The following is a 12,768-nucleotide window of genomic DNA, read 5'->3' on the forward strand; positions in this document are numbered from 1 at the left end:
TCAGCGTCTGAGGCAGACCGAGTGCTGCTCCTGTCTTTTCTTTTACTTAATTTTAATAACAGGAAGCTGATCTCCCTTCCCTGTCTGGGAACTCCTCGGTTGTGAGCATTTCCTGGAAATGTGTATTGTGGTTGTTTCTGCCGGCTTCTTTCCCTTTAGCAGCCCGTTTCACAAGGTTCATTCAGGGTACAGGGGAGTCAGAGCTCTCTGCATTTTCTCGCTCACAGGTACTGAGATATGACTGGGTAGCCAACAAGATAGTTAGCTGCCTTACTCCACCAACTGCTCGGCTTCCCAGCCCAACCGCTGCAGCTGCCTACTGTTTTTGCTACGCAATTAAAAAAAAAAAAAACTTCAATAGAGACCAGGATTTCCCCTCCCCGGGCATGCAAATTCGATAGCTGGAAAGCTCCAGTTTGCAAAGTGAAAAAGTTGTGAACTTTTTTTTTTTTTAAACCCTCTTTCCGTTACCACCCTGGAAAGTCCGCCCCCGTCTCCGTAGAAACCAGGCTTCCACGCACCCGTCACCAAGGGCGGAGCTTCGTGCGGCTCCTCCCCCGAGGGCTACCAGGCCTGTGGTCAGCTCGCGCTGCTTCGTGCCGCGTTTTCGCTGCACTTCCCACGGTCCCTTCTCCGTGTCCCCTTCATCAGGCGCACGGCTGTGCAGCTGCGCGCGGTTTTCCGTGGTTCGGTGCTTCCCGCGACTCGGCGCATTCTTCCAGCCTGAGTGAGGCGTGGACTCGGCCCAGAGCCAGTGGACGCGTAGGTGACAGCCGCCCCGGAGGTCGTCAGAGTCGAGGGCGCCATGGAGGAGCCTCCTGTGCGCGAGGAGGAGGATGGGGAGGACGACGAAGGCGCCCTGGCCAAGAGCCCCCTACAGCTGACCACTGACGACGTGTACGACATTTCCTATGTGGTCGGCCGCGAGCTGATGGCCCTGGGCAGCGACCCCCGCGTCACCCGGCTGCAGTTCAAGATCGTGCGTGTGATGGAGATGCTGGAAGCACTGGTGAACGAGAGTAGCCTGGTGGCCGAGGAGCTGCGGATGGAGAGGGACAATCTCAGGCAGGAGGTGGAGAAGCTGCGGAGAGCTGGTGCATCTGGAGGCCAGGTGAGCGAAACCCAAGTTCAGTCTGGAAGTTTTCCCACAGTTAACATTTGTTGAGTACCTACTAAATGTCTGACCCTACAATGTTCCGTGTCAGTAGACTACTGCTTCGGCTTTCAATTTACTTTAATCTTTATTTTTTATGTGTATGGGCAAACCTTTTGCCTTCAAGTTCTTCAGTGCGCCACATGCGTGCAGTGCCCCATCCGGGGCCAGAAGAGGGCGTTGAATCTCACACTATGGATTTATGGATGGTTGTGAACCACCTTGTGGGTGCTGGGAATTAAACTCAGATCCTCAGCAAGAGCAGCCAGGGCTCTTAACCGCTGAATTATTTCTCTAAATCCTATTTTACTTACTTTTAAAAAAAATTATTAATATTGTGCGCACATGTGCCTCTGTGTCTGTGTGCACATGCACGTGTACCTGTGTGTGTATATGTGTATGCGCTCAGGAAACAAGTTTGTAAAGTGATTTTCTCCTTCCGCCATGCGGGTTCTGGGTATAAAACTCAGGTCCTCAAGCTTGGTGAAAAGCATCTGAGGATCTCTTTAGCCCTGTCCACTCCACTGTATCTTTGACTTTAGCCCCAGCAATTGCTTCAAATGTTAGCACACTTCAGAATCCCTTTCTAAGAGTGATCGTGAAATCTTGAAAAGAGACAGTACCTGACCTGCCAGTAGTAGTAGCTCACACCTTTAATCCCAGCACACCAGCAAGGTAGGCAGAGGAACCTGAGTTCAAGGCCAGCCTGGTTTGTAGACCCAAGTTCCTGGACAGTCAGGTCTACACAGAGAAACAGTCTAATTTTCTTTTTTCTTTTTTTGATTTTCGAGACAGGGTTTCTCTGTAGCTTTTGTTCCTGTCCTGGAACTAGTTCTTGTAGACCAGGCTGGCCTGGAACTCACAGAGATCCGCCTGCCTCTGCCTCCCGAGTGCTGGGATTAAAGGCATGCACCACCACCGTCTAGACCACAGTCTAAAAAATAAATAAATAAATAGCACTAAAGCGCAGACTTGTTAGTCTCTGTGGGTCAGAACAGGGATCTGAGAAGCTGGATGTGGGGTGTGCTATCTTTTCTGTGGTTTAGGGTTGAAGTGTTGGGCACTGGAGGGGCCTGAATGTGCTGAGCAAGCATTGTGCTGCTGAGTGAGTTGTATAGCCCATTTCTTACTTCATTAATTTTTGGTTACGAGATAAGGTCTCTCTTTTTTTCTTTTTCTTTTTTAAGCACTAAGTAGCCCTTTCTGGCCTGGAACTTCGCGTGTAGACCAGAGCAGCTTCAAACTCACAGAGATCCTCCTTCCTAAGCATCGAGAGTTAAGAGGTGGCAAGCATGAGCTGCTATGCCCAGCTTAACAAAGGTTCTAAGAAAGGACTTCCTGTAACTTCACACACATACACTCCCCCCCCCACCGTCTCTCCCTCCCTCTCTCTCTCTCTCTCCTTCTCTCTATGGGCATGTATTTCTTTCCTGTTCTATTTTTTCTTTTATTTCACTTACTATTTTCTTGTTTTGTATTATTTAAGGCAGAGTCTCACGCTGTAGCTCAGGCTGGTTTCGAACTCGCCTCAGTCATTCTGAGTGTTGGAAGCAAAGGTGTGAGCCACTACTACTGGCTATTCATTGTAGCTGCAGAGACTCTGCTTCCACATCCAGCCTGGGTGATGGCCAAGAATCTCCATCGAAGCCTGGCCTTGGACATTCGAGAAAAGTTTAACTAGTTGATCTGCCTGGGTGGCTCTGCCATGTTCTTGCTATTTGGTGTATACGGTCTTGAGGCACAGGGAGAAGGAGGAAGTTACATTGTGGCCTGGAAACTGTAGTTTGCATGTGGCCCAGTGATTTCCCCCCATGGGGCAGAGGGGACAAATGTCACAGGCACCAGATGAGGTAGCATATTTTCTTCCTTAAATACCGTCTTTAGGCAGGGTGTGGGAAGAGTGGGGGTGGGGAGCCGGATGTGGTGATACATGCCTGTCACAGTAGCTGGGAGGCTAAGGCCAGATGGTTGAGAGCTTGAGGCCAGCCTGGGCTACATGGCAAGACCCTGCCTCCAGGAAGAAAAAAAGGAAGGAAAGAAAGAACGTTTTCAAAAAAAATGTTCACTGACAACACAGTTTATTAAAACATCCTGTTCTTTTTTTATTACTTTTTTATGTGGTCATTACATGTAACGTGAAACCCTTTGCCATCTTTACTTTATGTCTGAGACAGAGTTTTGCTGTGGCCTGGAACTCCCCATGTAGACCTCAAACTGGCCTCAAAGTCACAGAAATCGGCCTCTGCCTCTCCAGTGCGGGATTGATTTACTTAAAAATGATTTTTCAGATTTATTATTGTGTGTGCCTGTCAGATCCCCTGGAACTGGGGTTATTTACGGTTGTGAGCCGTTATGTGGGTGCTGGGAACCTAACCCAGGTCCCCTACAAGAGGCATCTCTCCAACTGCTGGGTGTAAGGGTGTGGACCACCACACCTGTCTACTTTTTATTTGTATTTTTTTAAGTTAATTTTTCTTTTGAACCACGGCAGAAATGGATCTCAGGGTCTCGCTCACACTGGACTTGTGTTCCACCAGTGAGTGGCTTCCCCAACCCTCCTTTATCATGTTCAAGTGTATTGTTCACTGGCACCAAGTTCATTCATGTTTTTTTCTACACTTTTTTGAGGCTGGCCTGGTCTACACAGTGAGTTCCAGGACAGCTGGGGTTACATAAAGAGACTCTGTCTCAAAATCAAACAATCCATTCCCTCAAAGAAAACTTGTTTGTTTGTTTTTTTAATGCTTGTTTGTTTTGTTTTTCAAGACAGGGTTTCACTGTGTAGCTCTGGCTGTCCTGAAACTTGCTTTGAAAACTAGACCAGCCTGTCTCTGCCTTGGGATTAAAGGTGTGCACCACCACTGTGTGGTATACCTGGAGTTTTTGCTTGTTTGTTTTCCTTTCTCCTCTAGGTAGGCTAGTGATTTATGCTGAGCACAACATTCTCCTAATCCCCCCCTCTCCCATTTTTTTTTATTGTTGTTGTTTTTGTTTTTTTGTTTTTGTTTTTGTTTTTAGGTAAGGTCTCTTTGTGTAGCCCTGGCTGTCCTAGAACTCACTTTGTAGATCAGACTGGTCTTGAACTCACAGAGACCTGCCAGCCTCTGCCTCCCAAGTGCTAGGATTAAAGGTGTACGCCACCACCCTTGCCTTGTTTTTTTATTCTTTGGATTCAGGACGGGTAAAACATTTCCCTAGCACCCTTCAGTCACCCAGGGAGTGGGAAGCCCTGAGTCAGCATTCTGTTTAAACAAGCAAGCAAAAAGAATATGAGGAATGTCTTTGTTTTTAATGACCTTGGGAAATGTCCACCACCCTGTTATCAGTGGTGGGAGTCCTGAACTGAGCGCCTGCTGCCGCACTACTGAGGAAGTCTGAACAGAGCCGTGAGCTTTTTATCTTCTCCAGTGGCTATGGAATGTAGGCCTTGAGATGGGGCGCACAGCCCCAGTGTGTCGTGTCCCATGGGAGTCACATGGCTCTTCATATTACATAACACATGTATCTTGTGACTATTTTGATTTAATATATTTTCATGGGTGTTTTTTGGTGCTCGGGATGGAACCCTGGCTTCACACATGTGAGGTGGGTGTTTGCCTCTCAGTACCTTCTTCTTTTTTTTTTGTTTTGTTTTTGTTTTTGTTTTTCGAGACAGGGTTTCTCTGTAGCTTATGGAGCCTGTCCTGGAACTAGCTCTTGTAGACCAGGCTGGCCTCGAACTCTCAGAGATCCGCCTGCCTCTGCCTTCCGAGTGCTGGGATTAAAGGCGTGCGCCACCACCGCCCGGCTCACCTTCTTCTTTTGTATTCATTTATATTTCATGTGTATGGGGGTTTGTGTGTGTGTGTGTGTGTGTGTGTGTGTGTGTGTGTACCACGTGTGTAGGTCTAATACCTTTGGAGGACAGCAGAGGGTGTTGGATCCTCTGGAGCTGGGGTTCCATCTCATCTCATCAGCCCTGCACCTGTTCTCAGTGACGCACTTCACGGCTTCTTGTTATCTCTCATTCTGATACTCAAGTCCTTCTCAGTCTGAGCAGGAGTAGGACCTTCAGCCAGGCAGTGGTGGCGCGTGCCTTTTATCCAGCACTTTAATTCCAGGAGGCAGAGGCAGGCTTATCTCTGTGAGTTCAAGGCCAGCCTGGTCTACAAGAGCTAGTTCCAGGACAGGCTCCAAAGCTACAGAGAAACCCTGTCTCAAAAAACCAAAAAAAAAAAAAAAAAAAAAAAGAGTAGGACCTTCAAACTTTCTTTTCATTCATCTGCCTTCCTCCGCTCAGAGCTGACCTTTCCCTTCATGGGTGGGTGTGGCCCACTATGGTGACTCACCCTGTTGATCTGTTGTCTTTCAGGTGAACTTGGGACCGGACAAAATGGTGGTGGATCTGACCGACCCCAACCGGCCCCGCTTCACCCTGCAGGAGCTGAGGGACGTGCTACAGGAGCGCAACAAGCTCAAGTCGCAGCTGCTGCTGGTGCAGGAGGAGCTGCAGTGCTACAGGAGGTGGGCTCCCCGCAGCAGCCTCGGGACACGCTGGCTCCTGGTGCTCTCATCCAGTTTACTGAACATGCACACGTGCCAGGCACCAAGTGCACAGCTGCGCAGTACTGGACAGGGCTGCCCCTGGTAGCAAAAGGTCCTCGATATTTTAATAGGGAAGCCATGACCAAGTGAAGTCCAGGCAAGCTGCCAGGTGGTGGTAGCAGTGGCACAAGTCTTTTTTTTCTTTTAATTTATTTATTTATTATGCATATAATATTCTGTCTGTGCGCATGTCTGCAGGCCAGAAGAGGGCACCAGACCTCTTTACAGATGGTTGTGAGCCACCATGTGGTTGCTGGGAATTGAACTCAGGACCTTTGGAAGAACAGGCAATGCTCTTAACCACTGAGCCATCTCTCCAGCCCCCGGCACAAGTCTTTAATCCCAGCACTGAAGGGGCAGAGGCAAGCGTATTTCTATGAGTTAAAAGCCAGCCTAGTCTGCATTGTGAGACCTTGTCTCAATGCCCAACAACAAATACCTTATTCTGTTTATTTTATTTATTTATTTTTTTGGTTTTTCAAGACAGGGTTTCTCTGTAGCTTTTGGAGCCTGTCCTGGAACTAGCTCTGTAGACCAGGCTGGTCTCGAACTCACAGAGATCCGCCTGCCTCTGCCTCCCGAGTGCTGGGATTAAAGGCGTGCGCCACCATCGCCCGGCTATTCTGTTTATTTTTGGTGTCAGGGATGGAACCCGAGGCCTGCTGTGTCCTAAGCATGTGCTGTGCCACTGACCTAAAACCCCAGAAAAGAGATCCGTAGTACAGCTGTTTACTCATCCCTGCTCTCCCACTTTCCCAGTGGCCTGCTTCCACCCAGAGAAGCTCCGAGAGGAGGAAGAGAGAAAGATGCTGTGGTTACCATGGGCAACAGTGAGAAGGAAGAGAGGACCATCATGAAGAAGCTGTGAGTCACCTGGCTGCTCCCATGACCACTAGCTCATGATGATGAGATGCTGTGGAATGGGGGGGAGACTGGCCAGGCCCGGGATGGGAGGTTCTCCTCTGCTGCAGCCCGGAGGAAAGTCCCATGCCACTTAGTTATAACTGTACCAGTGCTAGGAGGAAGTTTAAGCTTGGGACACATCTTGGCAAGTGTGGGCAAGAGCCTGCCCATGGGTGACAGTCTCTCTGACTCAAGTACTTTGAACCATTATGTTATTAATAGCGTTAAAATTATTCATAGGGTCACTTTCCAAGATTTCACCTAGCCATGGACACCCAGGATCCAAAAATATTTAATGGATTATTCTAGAAATAGTTGAGTTTTCAGGAGGGTATGGTGGTGCACGCCTTTAATCTCAGCACTCAGGAGGCAGAGGCAGAGGCAGGCGGATCTCTGTGAGTTTGAGGCCAGCCTGGTCTACAAAGTGAGTTCCAGGACAGCTTAGGACTTTATACAAAGAAATCCTTTGTCAAGGAAAAAAAAAAGAGAGAGAGAGAATGAGAAAAAGAAAGAGTGAGTTTGCCAGTTTCTGGTTGTATGCTGTTCTAAGCAGTGTGGTAAAATATTCTGTTTCCCACCATGTCCAGTCTGGGGTATGAACTGTCTGCCATCTTTTTGAAGCCAGGCTGTCCACACCCTCTGCCTGGCCATCGTGTAGTGGTCAGGGGTCAGGGGTGGCTAGTGTCAACAGTGGCTTCAAGGCAGGAGAGTCTTCTGCTGGCAGTTTGGCATGCCAAAGATAAGCTATCTAGAAGGGATTTCTCGTAAATAAAGAGGGAAGTTGGGGCTGCAGCGATGGCTGGCAGGTAAGAGCACTGGCTGCTCTTCAGCTCTGACCGGGTTTCTGTGCTGCCATGAAATACTGAGCAAAGCAGTGTGGGGAGGGGGCTGGCGAGATGGCTCAGCGGTTAAGAGCATTGCCTGCTCTTCCAAAGGTCCTGAGTTCAATTCCCAGCAACCACATGGTGGCTCACACCATCTGTAATGTGCCAGAAGAGGGCACACCATCTGGTGCCCTCTTCTGGCCCGCAGGCATATATGCAGACAGAATATTGTATACATAATAAATAAATAAATATTTAAAATGTGGGGACAGTTCACCATCAGAAGCCAGTAGGGCATTGTGGTGTGTCACCAGCTCTTCCTAGGAAGACGAAACCCACAGCGACTCACTCTGGATAGGGAACCCCTGACAGACACCACCAGAGTCCATCTTAGTGAACCAAGAGTTTTACTGAGGCTACTTGCAGGAATCTGGGTAAGAGGTTACTTAGAGGAGCAGAAATGACTCAAGGACAGCTGCATTACCAAAGTTCACCCCAGCATGGGTGACAGCGCATGCAGCTGGGAACCAGGAGCCCCTGCAGGCTGCTGAGCAGCGAGGAGAGTACTTTCTGGGGCCTCAGTTGGTCTAAACCTCTTCCAGGCAGCTCAGTCTGCGTCTGTCTCTCCAGGCAGATGGGCTGGTCCGAGTCTCCTTTGCAGCTCTGTTCATTTAGTCTTGGAGGGACTCTCAGCTTTTATTGCTTACTCTGGCAGGGAGGGGCCTAGTGAATCTGGTCAGTTTCAGGGACTTCCTAAAGCTCCTTTTAGATGTTTTTCTTCCTGCTTAAGGAGCTGCCCTCTGGGGCTGGAGAGATGGCTCAGAGGTTAAGAGCATTGCCTGCTCTTCCAAAGGTCCTGAGTTCAATTCCCACCAACCACATGGCTCACAACCACATGTAATGGGGTCTGGTGCCTTCTTCTGGCCTGCAGGCATACACACAGAATATTGTATACATAATAAATAAATAAATATTTTTAAAAAAGGAGCTGCCCGCCATGATGGAACCTGGAACTCACACAGGGCAGGGACCTGGATGCAGGAGCTGATGCAGAGGCCCTGGAAGCGTGCTGCTTACTGGTTTGCTCCTCATGGCTTGCTTAGCCTGCTTTCTCATAAAACCCAGAACCACCAGCCCAGAGATAGCACCACCCACAGTGGCTGGACTTTCCCACATCAATAACTAATTAAGAAAATGTCCTATAGGCTTGCCTTAATGAGCCCGTTTCTCAATAGAATTCCCTTCTCAGATAACACTAGTAGGTTTTGTCAAGTTGACAGAAAACTTAGCACACAGAGAGTATGTTTAACCAGCAGATTCCCTGAGTGTGCTGTCACAAGTCCTGTGTGTACTGTAGAGACCCTGGAGATTCTGATTCAGTAGCAGAATCCTCCAGCTTTCAGATGTCGACACCCATTTCTTCCTCTTGTGTAATGGCAGTGGCTAGTGTCCCAAGCTCTGCCTCCTCAGATCGCCACCCTGTGTAAATTCCTCTGGAGCCTAGATTTCCTAACATGTAACCTGAGGACAATAGAACCCACTTCCTTCTATCACAGGGTAATAAGTGGTGGCTCACTATTTTCTGATACTTTTTTACATACATTCCTAAAATAAATTCCTTCCCCCCCCCCCTTTTTTTTGTTTGAGATAGACTGACTTCCTTTGTGTAACAACCCTGGCTGTCCCAGGAACTCGTAGACCAGGCTGGCCTCAAACTCACAGAGACCCATCTGCCTCTGCCTCCTGAGTGCTGGGACTAAACGTGTGTGCCCCCACCACCTGGCTACTGCTTTTTCTTTTAGAAAGATTTATTTATCTTTATGTTATGTCTATTGGCGTTTTTTCTGCCTAATGTGCATTTAGTGCCAGTGCCTTCAAAGGCCAGAAGAATACATCGGATTTCCTGGAACTGGAGTTACCACTGAACCATCTCTCTAGCCCCTTTTTTAATTTTTTTGAATGATGTGCATGTACATGCGTCTACATGCAAGTGTGCTCTCTTGCAGCTAAGCCATCTTTCTAACCCCTGCTTTTTCTTCCTCAGCACCATGGTCTTGAGACATGATCTTACTGGCATTCACTATGCAGACCTGGATGATCTTGAACTCACAGACATCTGTCTGCCTACTCAGGAGTGTGTCCTGAGTGCTGGAATAAAGATGACGTGCATCACCATGTTTTGTTTTTAACAGTAATTTTTTTTTTTTTGGTTTTTCGAGACAGGGTTTCTCTGTGGTTTTGGAGCCTATCCTGGAACTAGCTCTTGTAGACCAGGCTGGTCTCGAACTCACAGAGATCCGCCTGCCTCTGCCTCCCGAGTGCTGGGATTAAAGGCGTGCGCCACCACCGCCCGGCTTAACAGTAATTTTTTAAAATTAGAATATATCCTTTCACCCTTCCCATGTGCCCCTCCTCTCAAATTCATGGCCTCTATTTGGTTTTTTGAGAGACAGAATTGGTTTGTCAAACAGTCCTGGCTGTCCTGGAACTCACTTGGTAGACCAGGCTGGCCTAGAACTCACATAGAGCTGCCTGCCTCTGCCTCCCACGTGTTGGGCTTAGAGGCGTGTGCCACTACCGCCCAGTTTTGGTTTTTTTAATTTTTTTTTACCCTTTTTTTTTTAATTATTTGGTTTTTTTGAGACAGGGTTTCTCTGTAGCCTTGGAGCCTGTTTCCTGTGGAACTCTTGTAGACCAGGCTGGCCTCAAACTCACAGATATCCGCCTGCCTCTGCCACACCTTAGCTGGGATTAAAGGCGTGCCTGTGCCATTATCAGTTTAACCACACACTCTACCACTGACCTCTATTCCCAGCCCTTGTGTTTTGAGACAGAATTTCACTAACAGTTGCCCAGGTTGGCCTTGCATTACTGATCCTCCTGCCTCTACTCTCCAAGTGCTGAGATTACAAATGTGTGTCCCTAACAGTACACCCAGGCTAAGGTCCCATGCTTCCTTCATGCAGGGGGAACACAAGGAGCTCTAAGATCAAGCGAGCCGTGCTGTGTTGTCTGGGGAAGTGCGGCTATTTCTCCCTTTTCTGTATATCTTGGTCTAAATGAAGCCAGAAACCACTAGTTTCTTTCAGCCTCCCCTCTGGGAATTCTTCAAGCCAAGTCACTGGCATTCAAGCCAAATAAGGCAAACGTAAAATGTTGCAGGTTCACATCAGATAAGCTCACTAAACTGGTGAAGGAACCAGGGGACAGGTGACTTTTTGAGTAAGTAGTCAGGCTAAGGAGGATTTTTATCTTTGTCTTGCAGTAATGAGGAGCCAGGAAGGGATCTGCCCCTGTGTGAGTGAACCAGGACTAGCAGTGGAGGGGGGGGGCGCACCTGTGTGGCTCAGGTGCTTTCAGTCTTTGGTTACCTTGAGGCAAACCTGTCTGTGTAGCCCTGATTGTCCTCAAAGCACTCTGTAGACCAGGCTGGCCCCCTGCCTCTGCCACCATCAATATGATGTTTTGTAGATCTATCCATTTGTCTGCACATTTCATGATGTCTTTTTTTTCTGTTGTGTAGTACTCCACTGTATAAATGTACCACATTTTCCTTATCCATTCCTTGGTCAAGGGGCATTTAGGTTGTCACAAATTTACTTTTAATTACATTTATTAATTAATTGGTTGTTTATGGGTGCTCATTCCACAGCAGCTATGTGCAGTTCAGGCAGCTAGTTACAGTCAGTTCTCCTCTTCCACAGTGTGGGTTCCGGGGATCAAGCTCAGGCTGTCAGGCTTGAGTTAAGTGCCTTTACCTCCGTAACATCACACAGGCCTGAATGAATGGTGTCCTCAGCTTGTTCTCCCTTCCTTTCCCCTTCCATCCAGGTTCTCTTTCCGGTCAGGGAAGCATACCTAGACTGAAGGCCGTGGCCACGGTGGTGACCCTCTGACTGGAGAAGACAAGTAAGATGTCTTCTGGAACCATCTCTCTGTGCCATGCTTGTGCTCTGGGCTTGCACACTCGTTTCCCCCTCAGAGCAGTCAAAGGAAGATGTTCTCATGCTTCCCAGGGACAGAGCTGGACAGCCAGCAATACCAGGACTCCAAAGGAACACAACATGGCCACATCCCGCCTCCACACATGGAGAGGCCTCTGGCCTACAGCCTGTTCCAGCGTCAGCGAGAATCTGGTGATTAACGTGGCAGAGAGAGACAAAAATGTGGGAAAATATGGAACTGACGTCACTGATATTTGGTGAATACTTTTTTCTCATGCAACTTTATATGACTTTTGTATTAAAAGTAAAATGGCCTTTATACTTTCTATTGCTGTTTCAGAGTGGTCTCTTAAGAGTTAAGATGGTGCATACGCCTGTGGGCATGCAGCTCAGTATGGAACCCCATGAGGTGTCAGCCAGGGAGGCTGTCTCTGCAGCCTGAAGGAAATGCCGGAGCTCTGACTCAAAGGGGACTCAAGGCTTCTGAGCTCTAGTAGTGCAAAGTGCTTCTCATCTTATTACATCAGGTGTCAGATCCCCTGGAACTGGAGGTACAGACAGTTGTGAGCTACCATGTGGGTGCTGGGAATTGAACCTGGATCCTCGGGAAGAGTAGTCAGTGCTCTTAAGGACTGAGCCACCTTTCCAGTTGCTAGAGGTTAATTTTAGAGAGTAGGTTCTGGACTTCCACCTTGTTGAGGTGGGGGTCTCCCTTTTTTTTCTAATTTTCCATGTATTCCAGCATTGCTGGCTCTGGAGCTTCTGGGGAATTCTTCAGTCTTTGCTTCCATCTCCCTGTCAGAATGCTGCCTTACGTAGTCGTAGCTGGCATGGAATTCACAGAGATCCATCTGCCTCTGCCTCCTGAGTGCTGGGGCCAAAGGCATGTGCCGATACCCAGCTCTGTAGGTGGGTTTCACAGCCTGAACTTGACTCACCGGGCTTGTTACAGCTAGAGCTGTACAGCCCTGGTTCTCCTGGAACTATCTATGTAAGAGCAGGCTGGACTTGAACTCAGAAATCTCTCAGAGTTCTGGGATTGGGGGTGGTGCCTAATGCTTTTACACAGTCGTTCACATCCAGCTTAAAATACCAGAACTGGGAAGCCCTCGCTAGCTATCAGCCTCGTGCACTTGGAAAAGTTTGAAATTATTTTTTAAATATTTATTATATATAGCATTCTGCCGGCGTGTTTGCCTGCAGGACAGAATAGGCACCGGATCATTACAGATGGCTGAGCCACCATGTGGTTGCTGGGAATTGAACTCGGGACTTTTGAAAGAGCAGCCAGTGCTCTTAAGGGCTGAGGCATCTCTCCAGCCCACTATTTTTATTCTTGGGGATACCTGCATTGATTACC

The 12,768-nt window shown here is 48.3% G+C and overlaps 1 protein-coding gene across 1 annotated transcript; it reads left to right on the forward strand.

Moving 5' to 3' along the window:
- The first annotated feature begins 492 nt into the window (after nt 1–492).
- On the forward strand, nt 493–11,725 carry Rilpl2 (Rab interacting lysosomal protein like 2). Its single transcript, XM_041648719.1, has 4 exons — nt 493–1,111; nt 5,505–5,656; nt 6,497–6,601; nt 11,296–11,725. Exons 1-4 carry the CDS (start codon nt 806–808, stop codon nt 11,324–11,326), a joined length of 594 nt encoding a protein of 197 aa, XP_041504653.1. The 5' UTR covers nt 493–805; the 3' UTR covers nt 11,327–11,725.
- Nucleotides 11,726–12,768: the final 1,043 nt, after the last annotated feature.

This window comes from Microtus oregoni, unplaced genomic scaffold, assembly GCF_018167655.1.
Source record: "Microtus oregoni isolate MIOR12 unplaced genomic scaffold, Mior012 000003F_ref0000135, whole genome shotgun sequence".
NCBI classification, from domain to species: Eukaryota; Metazoa; Chordata; class Mammalia; order Rodentia; family Cricetidae; genus Microtus; species Microtus oregoni.

Excerpts from the sequence above, each read along its gene's own strand:
- Rilpl2 (XM_041648719.1), top strand. The coding sequence starts at position 806 with ATGGAGGAGCCTCCTGTGCGCGAGGAGGAGGATGGGGAGGACGACGAA. Across the intron at positions 5,657-6,496 it reads GAGCTGCAGTGCTACAGGAG|TGGCCTGCTTCCACCCAGAG; the intron begins GTGGGCTCCCCG and ends CCACTTTCCCAG. Across the intron at positions 6,602-11,295 it reads AGGACCATCATGAAGAAGCT|GTTCTCTTTCCGGTCAGGGA; the intron begins GTGAGTCACCTG and ends CCTTCCATCCAG.